Below are 21,671 nucleotides of genomic sequence, written 5' to 3' on the forward strand. Positions count from 1 at the left end.
TTTGATTTCAGTCAAGGTTGCGTCAATTTGACTATTCCTCTCTTTTTAGCTGGGCTCCCTGTTTAATAAACGAGCCCCATACACATGCCTTATGGGCATTCCACAGAGTGCTCGCTGTTAACGGGGCAGAGTCATTCAGCGCAAAATAGTCAAATGTCTTTTTCGATCTGGGAACGGGGAGAGAGAGACGGAAGGGATTGCTTCTCCACAGGTATGCAGGGGGGGAGTTAAGGGGTTCGTCTAATGTGAGCGTAATTGCGGCATGATCGGACCACTGGATAGTCTCAATAGAGGAGGTAATAGATACAGGGAGTACTGTTCTGTCTATTAAGAATAAGTCTATCCGGGAATACACATTGTGAACCCCAGAATAAAAGGTATAGTCACGACCATGCACATGATGGGAGCGCAAACACGTCATATAAATTCTCAGTCCAAAGCAGATCCGCCAGTGGTGCGAGATGTCGGGTGTTTGGGGATGGGGAGTCTACATGTGGGTCTACAGTGATGTTGAAATCCCCGCACATGATCAGTTTGCCTTCTCGTATAGGACAGAGTGTGCGCAGAAGGGATTTTAGGAAACTTAGTTGGAGGGTGTTAGGAGCATACAAGGCTACCAACGTGTATGTGACATTATTCATAGTGCAGACCAAAATCACGTATCTCCCCTTGGGGTCAGAGACATGTTTGATAATGTTGAAAGCAACCGTATTCCTTATCGCTATCGCCGCTCCCTTTGTTTTATTGTGAGAGTGTGTACACATAGTACTTTGTTCCGTTGCCGTAGGGTGGCATTTCCATGCTCCTACAGTGTCTGGCAACTTTTTCAACCCCCTTCCTGAGGGGGTACGAGGATCAGGGAGCTTGGCTGGTAAGGGCATGGGTTTCCACTCGACCACCCCTTGTTTTCCCCTAATCTAGGGGGACTATTTCGCTGAGCGCTTTCTACTACCAAGATGGAGCATTCTTTCTATGTAGGTGGGTTATCTGGCTGGGCCATTGTTTGTTTTTTTGGCTGTGAGCATTCAGATGAGCTTTTTTCTGTCTATACTTTTGTGCTTCTGTCAACTTTTGCAGCCTGGCTCTCTTCCGGTTTCTTGGTTGCCTACTGCTGCTCATGCAGTCTTGGCACCATCCCCTGTTGAAGGAGTTTATGCATTCATATAGGGCTCGGCGACAGCTGGTCTAGCCACCATCTGTTGTTTTGGGCCCTGCCTTTGCTCTCCTCCTCCCTCGGCACAATCTCCCTGGAGGGTGTGTTTATGTTTCCCTTGACAGTGTCAGTTGCACTGCACTGACACCACCGTCTTCTGGAATAACCTTCCTGTGCCCAGTATCTTGGAGTCCCTGCTGGGTTCCCTTTTTGTTCCCTTCCTGACTGGATGTTGCTTCGGAGCGCTCTGGTCCACTCGGACCTCTGGGGTCCAAGGCCAGTTGGTCTCCTTGTCTTACAATATCCTAGGATGCTGTGGTGTACCTTCTTTTCTAGGTCGGCCCTCCTGGTTCTTGGGCCTTAGTGATTAGTTGAGGTCTCGGGCATGTGTGGCAATCCTGCCTGCGATCCCATTTGTGGGCGGTTTTTCTGTACCGCACTTCTTCTGGCTTGTCCTGGAAGGTTGTCACCCGGAGCGTTTGGACATTGGGTTTACTTACCCTTATGAGACTCAGGAACCTCCACTTCCCATGTCGGCCACTCCAGTGTTCCGGGAGGCTCCTTTTCAGGGTCTTCCACTCCTTTTTTGGTCATTTTTTTCTTCTGTGTACGTCTTCCTGGTAACTCGGGAACCTCCAGTTCCCATGTCTGTCGCTCTGGTGTTCCGGGATGCCCTTTATGGGGTATTGCGCTATCTTTTACTTTGAGCCGTTCTTCCTTCAGTTTCCTCCTTCAGGGTCAATGTACTCCCGAGATGAAGGGCGGAAGTGATTCTACCAGTTGAGCTAATTTTGCCTCCTGGGTGCTCTGGGTTTTGGGTTTGCAGATGTGGTCATTGATCTTATTTGCCAGGCCTCTCTGGAGCCAGTTTCCGTCTTTCTTCAGTGGTTTTCCGTTCTCCACTTCCTGTGCTCACCTTCTGCTCAGGTGTCCACTGCTCTCCCTGGCATTTTTCCGCCATGTTCTCTTGAGTCAGTTGACTCTGGATTGGGTTATCTTGTTGTGCCCTTTTTTTTTTCATTTTTGTTTTTCAGCCGGGCTAGCCATCTGTCTGGTTCTGTGTTCCTTGGCTTTGTTTTCCTACTTCCTTCCGGGATGGTTCTGGCCCATCTGGCTTCATAGTTGACCTTTTCTTGTTTCTCTATATGGATGTAGGTTTAGAGTCTCCGCAAAGCACGGTCCCTTCCTTGGCGTCCTAGTCCATCTCCATGGACGGGGGATCTCTGGGAGCTCAGTTACTGGGCCTCGGTTATCTCTGGCCTGGGGTCTCATCTGCAGGCCATACGGAATACAGACGAGTGGGTTCGGTCTCGGGACTGCTCCCCTTTCGCTAGTGGTTGTTCTTCCCACCTTTTTAAGGGACTGCTTTGGTACGTCCTATTAGTATAGGTATCCCCCAATGAAAAACATCCAAGAAAAGGAGTTTTTTCTTTTTTGTACTCTCCATAAAAAATCTTTCTTGTAGCCTTCATTGGGGGACACTGCACCCACCCAATTTTTCCATTTTTGTCCGGATAGTTTTTTCCTGTTTTTATTTTTTATCCGGGATTCTTTTCTAGGGTCCTTCAGACATCTTTCTTTGTTGTCTTCTCCTCCTCATTTGTGACAAAACTGATTACCTCACTTCCAGTGGGCTGGTATATCCTGCCAGGGAGGAGCCAACTTTTTTTTTTTTTTTTTACTAGTGGCAAGAGCATATACCCATCAGTATAGGTGTCCCCCAATGAAGGCTACGAGAGAGATTTTATGGTGAGTACAAAAAAAAATCTCCTTTTCTGCAACAGCTCTGGGCAGAAACTGACAGGAGTTCTGTGGGAGGGGAGTAGGCATGGTGGGAGTACTGTGATGATGATCTGAGGGAAAGTTTAAGTGCATAGCAACTGCTTAACCAGGATGAACAACTAAGGCCCCCAAAATTAAATGGATTTATGGTGGTTTTTAAAAAAATTGAACTGAAAAATACCCTTAATACCCTTAACAGGTGGGTAAGGGGACAACATCAATATATCTTTTTAAACTCCTGGGCCACAGCCCGGAGTCACGAAACCCCTATTATATTCCTTCCCTAAAATTTTACTTTAATTGTTCCCCTATTAAAATTAAGAAAATGAAACCCCCCCCAAAAAAATGGTAAAAAATATGATAGAGTGTACCCCTATGTAGAGAGATATAAAGCGAACTTCGGAGAAGATGGGAATACCGGCGCTGACCAAGGAGAAGACAATAGAGCCAGGTGTGTAGCGAAGAGATTTAATCCAATGCGACACGTTTCACCGCGCTTGCGCGGTTTCATCAGTTTCATGATGCCTGATGAAACCGCGCAAGCGCGGTGAAACGCGTCTCATTGGATTAAATCTGTTCGCTACACACCTGGCTCTATTGTCTTCTCCTTGGTCAGCGCCGGTATTCCCATCTTCTCCGAAGTTCGCTTTATATCTCTCTACTATTTCTGGGAAGGCTGCAGACCGGGATCATTTATATCAAACGCACATCTTGGTTGTGTGGGAGTGCACACAACCTGGCAGGGTGAGCCTTCACTTTTTCCCTCCCCTCCCACATACCTGTGATCACGTTGGTTCTTCACAAGGGAGCGCCTGTTTTTCTCTTTGTTTTACCCATATGTAGAGAAGGAAATGATTATGGCTGGGGTATAACGCTCCTATTTGTTAACACCATCGCGTAGACTGCATTTCTCTGCTAAAATTACAAGACACAGCCACACCTAAAACCTATGATCATGCCCTGTTTTGCCATAACAGCGTTGTCAAGAGGTTAAAGGGCAGTATCTCAGAGGACATGTGCTGGACTTGCCTTGCTCTTGCCCTACCGGGGAATGCCCTCTGAGCACTTAAGCCTCATTTGCAGATTAACAAAAAGGCTTCAGTATCTATGGCCAGAAAAAATAAAAAGGCTAAAGCTAGCTCACATGGAGCCAAAATGTCGCTGCATGTAACCAATAAAACTCAGCTCACTTTTACATGATCCAGAGCTTCCAAGCTGGTCCTATGGCCTTTTGTTCTTCTTTGAATACCTGGATCGTCAGTCCAGGACTCCAGGTGACCACGAGCACAGCGGAAAGGGATCCAGTGCTGTCCTCAATCTCTTCTCTGTATAGTCATGAGCTATAAACCAGACATGAGGCAGCATGTCCTGTTGGTTATTCCATTTCATTTGCATTTTAAAGGTTTGCAACACTGCAAATTATAACATCCAGAAAGGATCCAACATGGCAGATTAAATTATACACTTACTACCATGCTGTCATGGATCTCTGACCCCTGCTCTGCTCCACTTCTGAGTTTGTGGAGATGAGGTCACAGGCCTGCATTGCCAATTAGCGGCTAAGCCACGGTGACTGCTGATTGGCTTAGTGGGCATTTGAGGTTACATCCCCAAATTAATTGCAAACAGAAGGGCCACTGATGTGCAAGATATATGCAATAAGGACTAATGAATTGACCAGCATATTTAAATCAGATACAAAAATACTTTATTGAACATGAATGCAAAAAACACAGACCTTTAAAAATGCACTTAAAAACAGTAGAAAAAGAATAGATAATAGTCATTATCCAGTGTTCTGGACAAAAAAAATATATATATATGGGGATGAACCAGTAGGGAGACTAAGAGATGGAGACCCTCTTTGGGCTCTTTTATCACTATGTAGCCTGCCACTTTCCAGCCTGTGAAGTTTTAAACACATTCTTCTGATACTATGTGATATCATATTGCTGTACATTGATGCTTTTTGGGGTCTCCATCTCGAACACTGGATAATGACTATTATCCTTTCTCTGCTGTTTTTTTTTTTTTGTGCATTTTTAAATGTCTGTTTTTGCATTTATGTTCAATAAAGTATTTTTGTATCTGATTTAAATACGCTTGTCTCTTTGCTAATCCCCAAATTAAAAAGCAGAGCAAGTGTGCGTGTTGTTTTTGTTTTTTGTTTGTTTGTATGTTTGTTTTTTAATCACCTCTCCCTGGGCAGATATATAAAATGTGCGCTGCCTGAACACCCCTTTGATGACACAACAGTTTTTGACGGTCTACTGTAAATGTGTATTGGATTTAGCAGTACACAGTTCTCTTTATATTTGTGATAATACCTTTTATTACAAATGAACAGTAGTATTTGTGTCATCTTTTCATATTAACAAAATCTGTGTGCAGTTTGGAAATAAACAATTCCAGAAGGTCCACATGCTGCACCTTGCAACTCTTCCTATATGTATAGCTTTAAAACCGAAGTACTATAATTCTATAATTTCAGGCATTTGCTGACCGCACCCCTAGCATTTAACAACTATCAAGAGAAATTTCACTTGCTGCTACATTTAGAAGAAATTCAAATGGAGATTGACATCCGAAAGTATGACCAACAGCGCCAAACCATGGAAAAAGATAAACGAGACCACCGTCTCTTAATCCTTGATGTAAGTGGCTTTCTTTTTTCATATGGTCAGTAAGATTTTATAAGATTTTAATCCTCTCAATAATACTAAGCCCCAAAATATTTCGGGGAGTCCCAGCTTAGAGTTCATGCTGTCCCCTAAAGATGGTGATACACATGGAGCTGTCAGCCAATAGCTACCTTCTCCCAATTCCTACCACCCATATACACGTGTTTTCATCTTGAACGTGTATGTATATATTTTTAAATGGCAAAAGGGGAGAAAGCTGCATTGGCTTACTCCCCCTGAGAACAAAACCTCTACCATCAGTGAAGAGTCCGGAGACCCCTGTACACATTAGATGGTTGGCTAGTGCTGCCATAATTGGCGTATGGCTAGTGTAAGTTAAGTTGCCTATTTGTCATGTAACTGGCTGAAAGTCTGCACATCACTTAAATGCAGGACTATCTTTGGACAGCAGTTTGTAGTCGTTAAATTAAATAAGAAAATGGCCTATTGTTTTAAAACGAGTTTTTATATTTTAAACCTATTGTAATCTCACTGCTAAGCATAATGGGGTCATACCTACTTCCTGTTCTGTAGAGATCACTTTTCAACAGCCTTTTTCTTATCATCCCAGACAGGATAACAATGAAAGGTAACTCCTACATATAGATTGTAAAGGATCCAAGCTATCACAGCTATTCACCTTCCCTCCCTGCAGCACAGGGCATGCCTAGAAAACTCTCCCATAAATCAGAGTCCTATGTCTTTGAAGCAGCTGTAAAGCATCTATCTGTTTGTAGTAGAGCAGATGCTCATACACTATGGCTTCCCTGTTAATAATATACAAATAATGAAATAAAACCATGTTTTTGGTATCCAGCATTAATCAGTACAAAAAAATTAAAATCAGGGAGACTTATTCCATTTAAAAGGAGTTGTCTGGACATTATTGCTATTTTAATGTGCTGCTAGAGCTGTGGGGAACATAAAAACCTTCATATTTGCCTTGCTTATATAAGTATACTTAGTTATAATACTTCATATCCTATATTTAGTCCTTTCACCATATAATCTGTCATACAAGAGAACAGCATTTTGCGTTCTTGCCGTAGGTTCCAGGTGTAGCTGAAAACAGGCCATCAGTACTAAGGGGAGATCACCTTTTTGTGACTATGTCTGAAGAGCCCGAATCTCCTAATAAAATCTCCTACAAAGGCTATGTGCATGGTGTGGAGCTAGAAAGAGTCAAACTTGGATTTTCTCCAAAGTAAGTGATTTGGGCCATGTTACCTTCATATTTCACATTTTATGCCAAGAATGGGACTTTGGTGCTTGCACTGGGATAGACAGCCGTTTCTGAAAAGTTAAAGTTTTGTATCTACCTAGTCAAAATCCTGACTGGATCCTAGAGAATTTCTATCTTGGTTGTATTGTGGTCTTTCTATTTTACTGTGGTCTCTGACGTTTTCCAGCATTTCATGCAGCCAGAGACAATATGTTCCGTGTTCATGGCTATGCTGCAGTGGGTGGGTGGATAGCAGGATGGAAGGGATTTACTAAAGTAATGCTAGCTATCCATCCATCTACTGTAGCATAGCCACGCCACCCTGGAGACATATAACATATTGTCTCTAGCTGCAATGAATTCTGGAAACGAAACCGTAAAATAAAGTCTTGCACTACAACACCCCCAGATGTGGGTCCCGCTCATGAAAACGGGACAAAGTGAGGCAGGGAAATAATTAGGGGTGCATTGAAAATGCCCCTTTTCGGCTGAGGGGATTTCCTGCCAATAATCTCTGTAGGTTGTGGCCTAAAATAGGGGCATGGCTTTCAATTTATACCCTCTCCGGATTGAGGTGCAGAACACACCCCCCACCACCACTGGTCTTGTGCGCTTAAGGCTTACACGGCTGACCGCCGTGTGTATACGAGCGGAGCTCGCTTTATACTGGCTAATGCCGGACATCGCTGACCCATGTGATGTCTGGCATTAACCCTTTTACACGCCACAATCAAAGTCGATTACGGCGTCTAAAATGCCGAAAACAATCTGCGGGTTCCCGATCAGCTGAGAGGAAGGGCGGAGGTTCCCTACCTTCGTCCATCCTGTGTGATCGGTGCTCCAATAATGCAGACCTTAGCAGCCTGTAGTAATGGAGCGCCAATAACACTGGGCTAGGCTCCTATAGCATTGATCAGTGTCCAGAAGTTTAAAAAAAAACTTACATCTGTGTGCCTCCAGCTGTTACAAAACGACAACTCCTAGCATGCCCTACAGCCATTGGCTGTCTGGGCTTGCTGGGAGTTGTAGTTTTGCAACAACTTGAAGCACACTGTGGAAGACAATGTCCTAAGGGGACAAAAATATTGTGAAAACTACGGTACTGATAAAAAAAAAATACAGCGCACAAAATTAAGCCCATATATGGGGAAAAAATAAGAAAGGGGCCAGAGGAGAATTTTTTAAGCATATTGATTTTTCTTAAGAGATATATAAGGGGAGATTTTATCTGAACATGCTGAGGAAAAATGGAGTAGTTGCCCATAGCAACCAATCAGAAAGGTGTGTACCCCTATAGTGTGTCCTGGAGTCAATTTAAGTGGCAGTGCTGTGGCTCCAAGCCCGGACAGTACCTTCTATAGCCACCCCGTATATGTTCCGGTGTCACGTTGAAGAACGGTACATCAGTAAGGAAAAAATTCTGATAATACAATTTTACAAAAACTATATTGAAAAAGTGGGCGGGCAATTAATTTTCGGTATCTGTTTTCGGCCAAGCACAGACTACATTTTCGGTTTCATACCAAAATTTCCCTTTCAGTGCATCCCTAGAAATAATATAATACTGTGTAATATTCTAAGTTGACCTCATGGGCTGATAAGTCTTGTAAATGATTTTTTTCTCTCTTTTTTTTAATTTTTTTTAAGTCTTCTGCGCAGATTTATTTCTGGAATGCTGTTTGATGTCACATTTACATTTAACCGCATGCCACTGAAGATTCACCACAGGGCAGTTGATCTAGCAAGAACGAAATGTCTACAAGATTGTCTCTTTCCAACTGGATCACACCAACAATCACCCACTGTTAATATAGACACGCTGAGGTAATCTTTAATGTGTATTTTTTTTTTTAGAAAGAAAATAATTTTTGATCACTTAGTTATGATTGGACAATCTCACTATACTGTTACTGAGTAAACATCACATTACCTATATTACCAGTATACAAGGGCCAAAAAACAGACATACAGTAATTGATTAATGCACCATACTGCTGCTGAATAAATCCACTTTACACAGACCATTATTCCCCCCCCCCCTCCCCCAATACAGTGCCAATATAGTGGTAGAAAGGATCTGTATATCTTATAAGTAACTACAGTAATATCTAGTGACTCACCGGTGACTGCTCTGCTCTGAGTCGTCCATTCCTTTTCCTCTCAGTCTGGCATGGACCGCCATGGCTAATTCTTCCATTCAAAACTTCTCTTTAGAATCTGCAGGACAAACATCTTAGGCTCCCAATAGCATCATTTCCACCTTAATACAATAGGCAGGTAGTTTGCCCAGTAGATAGGCATGTAGTTCTCCCCCCCCCCCATTATGCAGTCATATCCCCCTCTAGACAGGTATTTCCACCCACCCCATAGGAAGGCAGGTAGTCTCCCCCACCAAATAGTAGTTACGTCCTTGGATAGGTAGATACTCGCATCCCCGAATAGGTAGGTAGTCCCCCACCTAGTAGGCTGGTATGTAGTTAGTTAGGTGGTCACCCCTAGTAGGGAGGTCCCCCCCCCCCCCTCCTGAGTAGCCAGGTATCAGCTTAGGTAGATCTTCAAATAAAGTTTGAAGCAACACTTGTCTTGGATCCCCAGGCAAGCAAGTGTACTGAATTCCCTGTTATCAAGCAAGCACCAAAGAAGATTGTAATGGCCTGTCCTCATAATCCTCATCTGCCTCCTTAAGGCCAAAATAGGCTGTGTCCTTTAAGGGGTTAAACTTCTTCTTAAAGGGGTACTCCGTTTCTAAACATCAGCTTCCCTATCCAAAGGATAGGAAATAAGATGTAAGATTGTGGGGATCCGTCCGCTGGGACCCCCGCGATCTCCAGCACAGCACCCTGTTCTTCCGAGTGACGGATGACCACAGCCATCACGCCACCTCCATTCAGGTCTAAGGGAGGAGGTGTGACTTATTGTCATGCCACCTCCCATAGACATGAATGGAGGGGTGTTGCGTGATGTCACTAACAGAAGCTCCAAGCTTCCATGTTGTTAACGCCACAGTCACCAGCCCGGAGTCCCAGCGGCCGGAAGCCCCCACGATCAGACATCTTATCCTCTCTTCTTTACTTAGGGGAAAAGATGTTTAGGAGTGGAGTACCCCTTTGAATGTAAGTAAGGCTCTTTAGATTGCTATGCTGCATTCACTGCAATTCTTACATATGTTTTGCTATCATACAGGACAGGCCAAAGCTTTGCTCAGCTGTCCAGATATTTGAATGTGCCTGGAAAAATGCTGGCTGGGTTTTGTAGTGCACGATGAGGCTTCTGCAGCAAGGGATAGCACAGGAGGTCCCAAAGATCCGCCTATAACAGCTTTGCTCATTTATACAGATATTTGTATGTGCCTGGAACATTGCTGACTGGCATATGTAGTGCACGATGAGGCTTGTGCAGGAGGTCCATGAGATCAGCCCACAAATATATAGCCTAGGGTTTGTGCTCAGCCAGCTGTGGAGGCTTTTGAGAAATGAGAAGGCTTTTTGGTATTCTGCAGGACTCCTCTGCTGTGGCTCCCTGCTCACACACACATTTTCTGACTCTCTCCAGAATGCTGGCAACATGCCTTTAAAGCGATGTAAAAGTCTCTACCCCCTTGCTGTCTCCTATTCCCCTGTAAGCTGATTGACACGTGAACCAGCAAATCATTGTATAACCTGTGGTTATCATGTGATAGTTACAAGGAATGCTGGTCAACCTGATGTTTTACTGCCCCTGTGCTTCCTGCTTTCTCGGAGTGCCAGAGCGCCATGTGTTCTTCTTCCCTCTTGTTAATGATTTCACATATTCAAAATGTTTGCAAGTTCGGCTAGCCGCGGCCACCAAGAGATTCAGGTCTAATCTGGGTTTGCGGGACTTGGCTTACTCATTTCTAAGTCTAGGTTTCCACACAGGTTTTTTTTCTAGCTTTTTTTTTTTTTTTTTTTTAAACTGCAGTTTTTGTGTCAAAGCCAGAAGTGTATTTGAAAGGAATGGGAATATAAAAGAAGGACTTGTACTTCTCCATCCTACTGGATCCACTTCTAACTTTGGCTCTAAAACTGCAAAACTGCAAAATGCCAGAAAAAAACCTGTGTGGAAACCAAGCCTAATACTGATAAAGTAACCCATACATTCAAATAAGTTCAGAAATTAAGTTGTGTAATAATGTGAAAAGGGAAAGATTGTTTTAAACACTTATTGATATTTAGGTCATCCTTCGTACAAAAGTCTTGATAATGACAGTTCAAGATGCCTTCTGACTGGACAAACTTGCATGAGTGGCTCATTGGCCCATTCTTCTATTTAAACAGTCTTCAAATCTTGACTCATGATCTTCAATTCTTTCCATAGATTTTCAATGGCATTTAAATTGGCTGGGCCATTCTAGCAGCTTTAATATTTTTTTATTTGAAACCATTGGAGAGTTTCCTTGGCTGTGTGTGTTGGGATCATTGTCTTTCTGAAATGCCCACCATTGTTTTATCTTCATTATCCTGGTAGATGGCAGCAGATTTTTGTCAAGAATGTCTTGGTAAATTTATCCATTAATCCTTCCTTCAATTATATAAAGTTTGCCAGTACCACCTCCAAACGTCACTGTTGGTATGATGATTTTAGGGTGATGTGCAGTGCTATTTCTCCTCCAGACATATGTATAATGGCATCCAAACAGTTCCATTTTGCCCACACTATACACTCCCAGTATTTCACTTGCTTTTCCAAATGTTGTGCAGCAGACAAGATTCATGATTCTTTTTGTTCAGCAAGTGAGTCTTCGTGGTGAGCGTGCATATACGCCATGGTGACTGAGTGCATTGCTTACTGTTTTCTTTTAGACAACAGTACCTGCTAATTCCATGTATTTTTAAAGCTCTGTCCAATTGGCTCTTGGACAACATTTTTGGTTATTCTTTTTACTCTTCTATCAGAAACCTTGCGAGGAGCACCTGGTCAAGGCAAATTTATGGCAATATGATTCTTTCCTATTCCATTGATTGCCCTAACGGTGCTCAGTGAAACATTCAGAAGCTTAGAAAAATGCCAACCAATGCCATTGTTAGGTTTCTGCAACAATTCGGTTTCAAAGGTCTTTAGACAGCTCTTTACTTTTACCCCTCATGAGATGTCTTGTGGAACACCTTGGCAATGGGACCTTTTTCTAGGCCATTAGTTGGGACTGAATCAAATATTAATTTAAAGTGACAAGGGTCTGTATTGCTTTTTAATTACTGATGTATTTCAGCTATTGTCTTGGCTTTCCATGCCTTTTTGCACCTCACATTCTTTGTGTGTTTTAATACCCTTTTTCACTTAATTATATATAACTTCATTTCTGTGCTTTTTTTTTTTCTCTTTGTATGGATTACTTGGGTTGTTAACAAAATCTGGTGAAAAATAGCACAATAGCACCTTTGGAAATATATTTGAGAAAAATGTGTTCAATACTTTCTTCATCCACTATATATGTGTGTGTATATGTATGTGTGTGTAAATCTGGTGAAAAATAGCACAATTGCACCTTTGGAAATATATTTATTGAGAAAATGTGTTCAATACTTTCTTCATCCGCTATATGTGTGTGTGTGTGTATGTGTATATATATATATATATATATATGTATGTATGTATGTATATATATATGTATATATATATATATATATATATATATATATATATATATATATATAGTAGAATATATATATATATATATCTCTATCTATCTCCATCCTGTTGGTCACCCTAATTATAGCATGTTCATTGTTACGTAGAAAAAATGTATGATGTGTTAAAATGATGGTGTAATATCTTCTCCTAATCCTGTAGTATATGTATGCCTCACTTATCTTTTACTAGACTTTATGACCAAAAACTTGAGAATAACCAAGAACAGTTCATGGCTGTAAAGCAGGTTGTAAGTGGATTGTCCAGACCAGCTCCTTACCTCATATTTGGCCCACCTGGCACTGGGAAAACTGTGACTATGGTTGAAGCCATCAAACAGGTAAAATTTGCCCAAAAACCTTTTTCTAATTTGCACATCATTCCTTATCCTGTCCCACTCAAATCTTTTAAAAGGGTATAAAATGGGGGGGGGGGGGGGGCAAGCTTGGCTGGTAATGTCCAATGCTTATGTACTTTTTTTTTTTTTTTTTTTTTTTTGACCGAAATCCACTGTTTTTATAACAGAATGCCATACAAAGTAAATAACACTCTATATGAATGTACTTCTTCTCAGTTTTTATTTTTTTAAATTGATGAAAATAATCAGATTGTTAACGCTTTCCCAGTTGGGACCGATTTATTTCTTGGCCCGATTTAAATTGAGACACAACTTGTCACATGTATAACACAAGTCTGATATGTGAAAACCCCTCAATTATAATAACCTGTCCACATGTTTCGGTATATGGCTAACCCATATGTTATGGATTGGGGATTTTATCATGTAAAATTCAGGCACTTCCTGGTTCATGGATGCCAGTGCTGTGAGCCTGAAACTACATTTCCCATTATTCAAAGGCATAAAACTTTATCCCCACCCTTCTGGCCTTTCCCCACCTACAATTGGCATAATGCCCTCCCTCCTTTTGACTTGCATACACCCAATACTTCTAGTGAACACCCTTTGCTAATTTCCCTGCTTCCACCCCTTGTACAAAGCTTGCTGTTAGACTAGTGTGGTAGCTTGGGGGTGTAGGGTATAGGTGGTGTAGCTGTGCAGTGATGAAAGGGTGTTGGATTAACCCTTAACTGTTATGATGCCAGGGTGCGGGTTCCTCTCTGTAGATATATCCTACCGCCGCTCGTCCCAGGAACGATGGGGAGGAATAACGGATTGTCCACAACCGGAATTTTAGTAAACTGAAGATGACTTTACTGCAGATTTTATGCAGGTTAAACGAAGTAACAGTCTTTAAAGAGGACTGGACTTTTAGGCGCCTCACGGGTTTGGTTGGGACCTTTTTTAGTGAATAAGTTTTGATGCTTGATTACGCTGTTCCACTGAATTTAGGGGTTCGATTTAGGTTCAGTAGTCATGTAGGATTAGGATTGAGTTAGATTGAACTCACGGTTTTGTATTCAGCTGAAGTTAGCAGGCTTCAGGCCTAGATTTATCTTGAAAGTATTCACGGAGCTTCTCTCTCTCTGCTAGTCCGGAATCAAAGAGCGTATGGAGCGAAGAGAGCGATCATTCGATACAGCGCCCTTATATGGCAAGGGGAAGGCTCAAAGCTTATTGGACCCCCAAACCTGTCAGTCCTATTACAAAGCATTGTGGTACATCACGTGACATGACCTTAACCTTAGGAGAACAATATAATTATTAATCGCGTGATCTAAGGTCCCGGAAGGAATATTTACACTATACAATATACGAAATATAAATAAAATTAAAGAAGGAAGAGGCGACTAGGGGTTATCCCACTAAGACTCCTATCAGGGTGGAGAAACTCTGACTTTGGGGACTTACTACACAAGGTACAGTACATGTACAGTACCGGGAAACCACACTAGTGTGCCTCCAGCTGTTGCAAAAAAACAACTCCCAGCAGTCCTGGACAGCCTTTGACTGTCTAGGCATGGGAGTTGTAGCTTTGCAACAGCTGGAGCACCCTGGTTAAGATACACTGCCTTATTTATAATGTCGAAGTCACAATGCCGTAGATATAATTCTCTGGGAAGTATCACACTAATTAGGCTAATCGAAGACTGTTGTAAACTCAATATCACAACTTCTAGGTGCAGGCAGTATCATACATACTATGCTGCAGGCAGATACTTAGTTCAGAAGGTTGTTTTCATGATCCTTTAGCTGCTTCTCTAAGCTGCCAGAGCTGAGAAGGTCACATGGTAAGTGAGCAGTGAAAATAGATGAGAGGTGCTTGCGGCCTCAGCCAATCGAGGATAATCACACACTGAACTGCCCTCTGCCCCCTTTTGTCTGTAACGATGCAATCCTGTGACATCCCAGGCCCAACATGGCTCCAATTTAAATGCAAAAAGCTTTTGTGTTTATTGGTTCCCCAACCGCAACGTTCCGGCTATCTGCTAGCCTTTATCAGGCATGCATTATAAAGGCTAGCACATTGTCGAAATGTTGCAGTCAGTTACATCTCCCCCATAGAGCTCCAAATATCCGGTTTTAATAAGCAACACCCCCCCCCCTTCCGCCATGGTTTAAGAGGCTCTGCAACAAAGTTAGATAGAAGTGTGATGGTTATGTGTCCATTTAGTATGTAAGCATTGCAATCTAGTCATTTAATATCTATTAAAGGGGTAATTTTTTTATTTTATTTTTTTTTTTTTTTAAATGAACTGGTGCCAGAAAATTACATATTTGTAAATTACTTCTACTACAAAATCTTTACTCTTCCAGTACTTATCAGCTTATCAGCTGCTGTATGCTACAGAGGAAACCTATGCTGCTCTGGGCAGTTCCTTACACGGACAGAGGTGTCAGCAGAGAGCACTGTGGACAAGACAAAAAAGAAATTCAAAAAGAAAATTTCCTCTGTAGCATACAGCTGCTAAAAAATACTGGAAGAGTAAAGATTTTTTCAATAGAAGAAATTTACAAATCTGTTTAACTTTCTGGCACCAGTTGATTAAAAAAAAAAAAGTTTTCCACCAGAGTACCCCTTTTAATGTCTGAGCAAAGTTTTTTTTATTTATTTATTTTTTTTTTTTTACATTGTCCTTTTTAGTTACCCTATACATTTTCACTCTACAGGTAGTAAAGAACATCCCTGATTCCCACATTTTAGCATGTGCACCATCAAACAGTGCATCAGATCTAATCTGTGAGCGCTTGATGAAGCACATAGATAGGAGACAGATCTACAGGATAATGGCTAGCAGCAGGGATTACCGGTTTGTTCCAGAAACTATCAAGGTATGTATAAAAAATGATTCTGCTAACGTGTTGAAGTCCAGGTCAAAAAGCCACTTTCATGCAACATTCAGGGAGATATATAAAAATTGGTGCAAATGAAGAGTAGTTGACCACTGGTTTATGAATTTAGTTTCAGGTGGGCCTTTGATAAATTAGAGGTGGATTATGGTTTCCTTAGAAAACTACTGCTCTCTTATAGGGCTGCAGCTAACTATTATTTTAATAATCGATTAGTTGCTGATTATTTCATCGATTTTTTTTTTTTTTTTTTTTTTTTTTTTTTTTTTTTTTTTTTTTTAATCAGAAAAAACATCAAAATGCCAAAAAAGGGGTTCAGCTGTTCAGCAATTTTGGACATTTATTTATTTTTTTTAAACGTTTATGCTGGTTGCTATCATTAATGATCCTGTACAGAAATCAGCGTAAATATGATACTGCCACATGGGTAACTGTCTGAACTATTAAAATAAAATGTTAATGATTTACAAACCTTTAATTTTAATAGTTCAGACAGTTAACCATGCAGCAGTATCAGATATGTAAAAATATTTTTTTCCCTTTTTTTTGTATAGGAAAAGGGGAGCCAATTTTTATTGGGGGAACGGTTTTACACTTTATTTTACTTTACACTTATATAGCACTCCTATACACAGACTGCAGAGCATTGCACCCGACTCATGTCTGTAGTACAGACTCTGTAGTACTACAAACACTAGACTGCAAATGTTCTGCACACACTCCTATGTGTATAGCAGTGTATATGTACTACATACACACTGCTTTACCCATGGGGGGTATGTGCAGAGCATTGCATCCTAGTGTCCGTAGTACAGACACTAGGATGCTAATTCTCTGCACATACTACCATGTGTATAGCAGTGTGTATGTAGTACACACTTGCACTACTATACACAAGGGGGTATGTGCAGAGCATTGCACCCTAGGGTTTGTACTACAGACACTAGAATGCATTTCTCTGCACATGCCCCATGGGTATAGCAGTGCGCAATATATACTGCTATACCCACGGGGCATGAACAGAGCATTGCATCCTAGTGTCTGTGGATGACACTAGGGTGCAATGCTCTGTTCATGCCCCGTGGGTATAGCAGTATATATTGCGCGATTTTGACACTAAACTCGACAATTTTGGCGCAAAAAAAAAAGTGGTGCGAAAATGAATTTTCGGATATTTTCATATTTACAAAGCAGCAAAAGAAACCTTTGTAAATGTGAGGAGACAAAAGGTGTGAATACCAGATATCCCGGCGTATAAGATGACTTTTTAACCCCAAATTTTCTTCTGAAAAGTCGGGGGTCGCCTTATACGCCGGGTACTGGGGTCCGGCATAGGAATACTTCTGATTATCTGCCCGGCCCGGCTCCTGTGTGCGGCTGCAGGAGGGGACCGGTCATTGCATGTAAAAACTAATACTAAAAACCATGGGGCCTCCAGCTGTTGTGAAACTACAACTCCCAGCATGCCCGGACCGGCAAAGGCTGTCCGGGCATGCTGGGAGTTGTAGTTTCCCAACAGCTGGAGGCCCCCTGGTTTTTAGTAGACAGTATTAGTTTTTACATGCTATGGCCGGTCCCCGCCTGCAGCCGCACACGGGAGCCGGGCCGGGCAGATAATCAGAAGTATTCCTATCCTGGACAGCCCTGTGTCCGCCAGTCACTTACCATTCCCTGGCCAACGCGCGTTCTCCTGCGATGATCCTCCGGTCCTCCTGGTCCTGGGAGCTGCCTACTATTATGGGGGGGAGCTGCCTACTATTATGGGGGGGAGCTGCCTACTATTATGGGGGGGAGCTGCCTACTAATTATGGGGGGGGAGCTGCCTACTATTATGGGGGGAGGGAGCTGTCTACTATTATGGGGGGAGGGAGCTGCCTACTATTATGGGGGGAGGGAGCTGCCTACTATTATGGGGGGAGGGAGCTGCCTACTATTATGGGGGGAGGGAGCTGCCTACTATTATGGGGGGAGGGAGCTGCCTACTATTATGGGGGGAGGGAGCTGCCTACTATTATGGGGGGAGGGAGCTGCCTACTATTATGGGGGGAGGGAGCTGCCTACTATTATGGGGGGGAGGGAGCTGCCTACTATTATGGGGGGGAGGGAGCTGCCTACTATTATGGGGGGGGGGGAGGGAGCTGCCTATTATTATGGGGGGGGAGGGAGCTGCCTACTATTATTGGGGGGGGGGGAGGGAGCTGCCTACTATTATTGGGGGGGGGGAGGGAGCTGCCTACTATTATTGGGGGGGGGGAGGGAGCTGCCTACTATTATTGGGGGGGGAGGGAGCTGCCTACTATTATATGGGGGGGGGGGGGAGCTGCCTACTATTATTGGGGGGGGGGGGGGAGCTGCCTACTATTATTGGGGGGGGGAGGGAGCTGCCTACTATTGGGGGGGGGGGAGGGAGCTGCCTACTATTATGGGGGGGGGGGGAGGGAGCTGCCTACTATTATGGGGGGGGGGGAGGGAGCTGCCTACTATTATGGGGGGGGGAGCTGCCTACTATTATGGGGGGGGGGAGCTGCCTACTATTATGGGGGGGGGGGAGCTGCCTACTAATGTTGGGGAGCGGGGAACTGGCAATCTAATGTGGGGGAACTGCAACCTAATGTGGGGGAACATGCTGCCTACCTAATGTTGATGGGAACTATACTGCCTACCTAATGTGGGGGGAACTGTACTGCCAACCTAATGTGAGGGAACATGCTGCCTACTAATGTGGGGGAACATGCTGCCTATCTAATGTGGGGGGAAACTACAAGGTTCTGTACATCGCGGTAGGAGGGGTAGTCTTATATGGCAAGTATATCCCAAACTCTACATTTTAACTGTAAAAGTTGGGGGTCGTCTTATACACCCAGTCGTCTTATACGCCGGCATATACGGTAATATCCCTGGAACAAAAATTAACAGAAGTTTTTGAGAATCTCCCCCAGAACGTCTGGGTTTAACATTTTTTTTTATTTTGCTGAACAATCTGTCCCCTTACCTCTATCAGTTTTTACCATCCAGAATGTCTCCAAGTGTTGCAAAACTTGACATGCTGGGAGTTGCAGTTCTGCAAAAGCTGAAGGCACCCTGGTAGCAGAAATTTGTGTGCAACATGGGTATGGAGCAGAGCTGAATGTGGGATTATGTGTAAACAATGTGTGATTGTGTAAGTACACACTCAACTTTGCTACATACCCCTGATCACACACTCAGCTCTGCTGCATACACACAATCACACTCTGCTCTGCTGCATTTACACAATCACACACTCAGCTCTGCTACATCTGATCACTCCCTCAGCTCTGCTGCATACACATGATCACACTCAGCTTTGCTAGATACACTCACACTCAGCTCTGCTGCATTTACACACACACACACACACACTCAGCTCTGCTACATACACACACTCTGCTCTTCTACATACACACAATCACACATAAACATTGACCTAACAGACTTGCCTCCTTCTCCCTCCCTGCACATACAGTGGTATATTCTTAGCTGTACGGTCACCATGGTTACACAACACAGGTGCAATCTCCTGCATTCATCAAGAACAGCGGGAGTTTGACTTTTACAATTTTGAAGTTTGAACTGTGCCGGGGAAGAAGCAGCAGCAGCACATGTGATTGGTAAGGTATCTAACACCAATGTTGAGATATGTGCTCTAAAAACAAGCTATTAAACAAGAGTTCCTGCCAGAGACCATGCCTCTCATTTATGTGAGTAAATGAGGTAAACAAATATTATCTCATGTTGCAATTAAAGTGTTGCCTGTAAAGCATTCTGACAGGGTATCCCACAGACCAAAATAGGTTGTTCACCTGTTGTTTTTTTTGTTTTGTTTTTTTAATTTTATTTTTTTGTTTTTTGCGAAAATTAAAGGAAATCTGTAGTGCTCTGAATACGTTTTAGATCGCAGTGGGGTCCGAGCGCTGAGGCCCCCCGCGATCTCCTGTACGGGGCCGCGGCAATGTACAGGAAAGGGGGCGTTCTGTCCCTGCATGACGCTGCAGCCGTCACGCCCCTCCTTGTATCTCTCTGGGATTCATGGAGGGCCATGCTGGCTGTCGCGTCAGGCGTCATCTCCTTTTAAAGATAAATCAATTTCCCAAAGTTTCAGGAGGTCTTACTCCAATCTGCCAATTAACTTCAGACACAACAGCCAACCTGGATTCAGCCCTATGTTCTCTAGGCCAAGTGCAGAGCAACCAGCTCAGCAAGTATAAGCGGTGATGCACAGCAACATCGCTTACCTCCTTGTGCTTAGAGCGTTACTGCTTAATGTAGAGAAGACAAAGTCGCAGGATTCCCTGCTCCTCTACGTAATTCCCATGGAGGCCTACGCTAGAATGCCACTGCATTTACATACAGTATTTTACATAAGTGACTTCACCTCTCACATTTTTGTCAATATTTTAAATCTAAAGAAATGACACTGCTACAATGTAAAGTAGTGAGTAGAGATGAGCGAACTTACAGTAAATTCGATTCGGCACGAACTTCTCGGCTCGGCAGTTGATGACTTATCCTGCATAAATTAGTTCAGCTTTCAGGTGCTCCGGTGGGCTGGAAAAGGTGGATACAGTCCTAGGAGACTCTTTCCTAGGACTGTATCCATCTTTTCCAGCCCACCGGAGAACCTGAAAGCTGAACTAATTTATGCAGGATAAGCCATCAACTGCTGAGCCGAGAAGTTTGTGACGAATTGAATTTACTGTAAGTTCGCTCATCTCTAGTAGTGAGTGCACAGCCTGTATACCAGTGTTTAATGTTGTTGTTGTGTTCCCTTAAAATAACTCAACCTCCAACCATTAATGTCAAACTTTGGCAACAAAAGGGAGTTTGCACCTAAGAGGAAATGTCAAAGTTGGGACTAAAGCGTCAATATTTTGTGTGGCCACCATTATTCTCCAGCACTGCCCTAAGCCTATTGTGCATGGAGTTCACCAGAGCTTCACATGTTGCCACCAGAGTCCTCTTCTACTCCTGCATGACCACATCACAGAGCTGGTGGATGGTGGAGACCTTGACCCCCCCCCCCCCCCCCACCTTGCTTTTGAGGATGCCCCACAAATGCTCAATAGGGTTTAGATCTGGAGATATGATTGGCCTGTCCATCAATTTTACCCTCAGCTTCTTTAGCAAGGCAGTGGTAGCCTTGGAGATGTGTTAAGGTCATTATCATGTTGGAATAGTGCCCTGTGGCCAAATCTCTGAAGAGAGGGGATCATACTTTGCTTCAGTAGATCCGCAGTGCCAGCAGCACTCATGCAGCTGTAGACCATGACACTCCCACCACCATGCTGGACTTTGTACTCCTGACCTGGTTGCCACCATACAGGCTTGACACAATCTAAACCAAATAAGTTTATTTTGGTCTCATTAATTCCAGTAATCAATGTCCTTAATCTGCTTGTCTGCAGCAAACTGTTTGCAGGCCTTGTTGTGAATCATCTCTAAAAGAGGCTTCCAGAGCCTCGAAAGCCATTCAGACCAATTTGATGCAGCAACGACAGCCATTCAGACCAATTTGATGCAGCAACGACAGCCATTCAGACCAATTTGATGCAGCAACGACAGCCATTCAGACCAATTTGATGCAGTGAGCGATGTTTGGTCTATGGTGGGGCTGCAAACCCTCCCCCAACCTAAACCACTGCAGCAATAATGCCAGCACATCTGGATTTGAAAAGTTCTTTGCCATAAGGTGCCATGTTAAACTTCAAGTAACCAGTATTAGAGAATGTGAGAGCAATAACACCAAATTTAAAACACCTGCTGCCCATTCACACCTGAGACCTTGTAAAACTAAGGAATCACATGACAGCATGGAAGAAAAATGGCTAATTGAGCACAATTGGGACATTTCCCCTTAGGGATGTACTCCCTTTTGTTGCCAAGGTTTAGACCTTAATGGCTGTGTGTTGTTGTTTTGAG

At 43.2% G+C, this 21,671-nt stretch overlaps 1 protein-coding gene across 1 annotated transcript in view; it reads left to right on the top strand.

Moving 5' to 3' along the window:
- Positions 1–21,671, top strand: part of MOV10 (Mov10 RISC complex RNA helicase) — a 90,613-nt gene that overhangs the window by 55,123 nt on the left and 13,819 nt on the right. The window contains exons 8-12 of the mRNA XM_056558295.1: positions 5,427–5,589; positions 6,666–6,820; positions 8,486–8,662; positions 12,677–12,824; positions 15,555–15,716. Of these exons, the coding sequence (XP_056414270.1) occupies positions 5,427–5,589; positions 6,666–6,820; positions 8,486–8,662; positions 12,677–12,824; positions 15,555–15,716 (805 nt within the window). The remainder of the gene's footprint in view (positions 1–5,426; positions 5,590–6,665; positions 6,821–8,485; positions 8,663–12,676; positions 12,825–15,554; positions 15,717–21,671) is intronic.

This window comes from Hyla sarda, chromosome 2, assembly GCF_029499605.1.
Source record: "Hyla sarda isolate aHylSar1 chromosome 2, aHylSar1.hap1, whole genome shotgun sequence".
NCBI classification, from domain to species: domain Eukaryota; kingdom Metazoa; phylum Chordata; class Amphibia; order Anura; family Hylidae; genus Hyla; species Hyla sarda.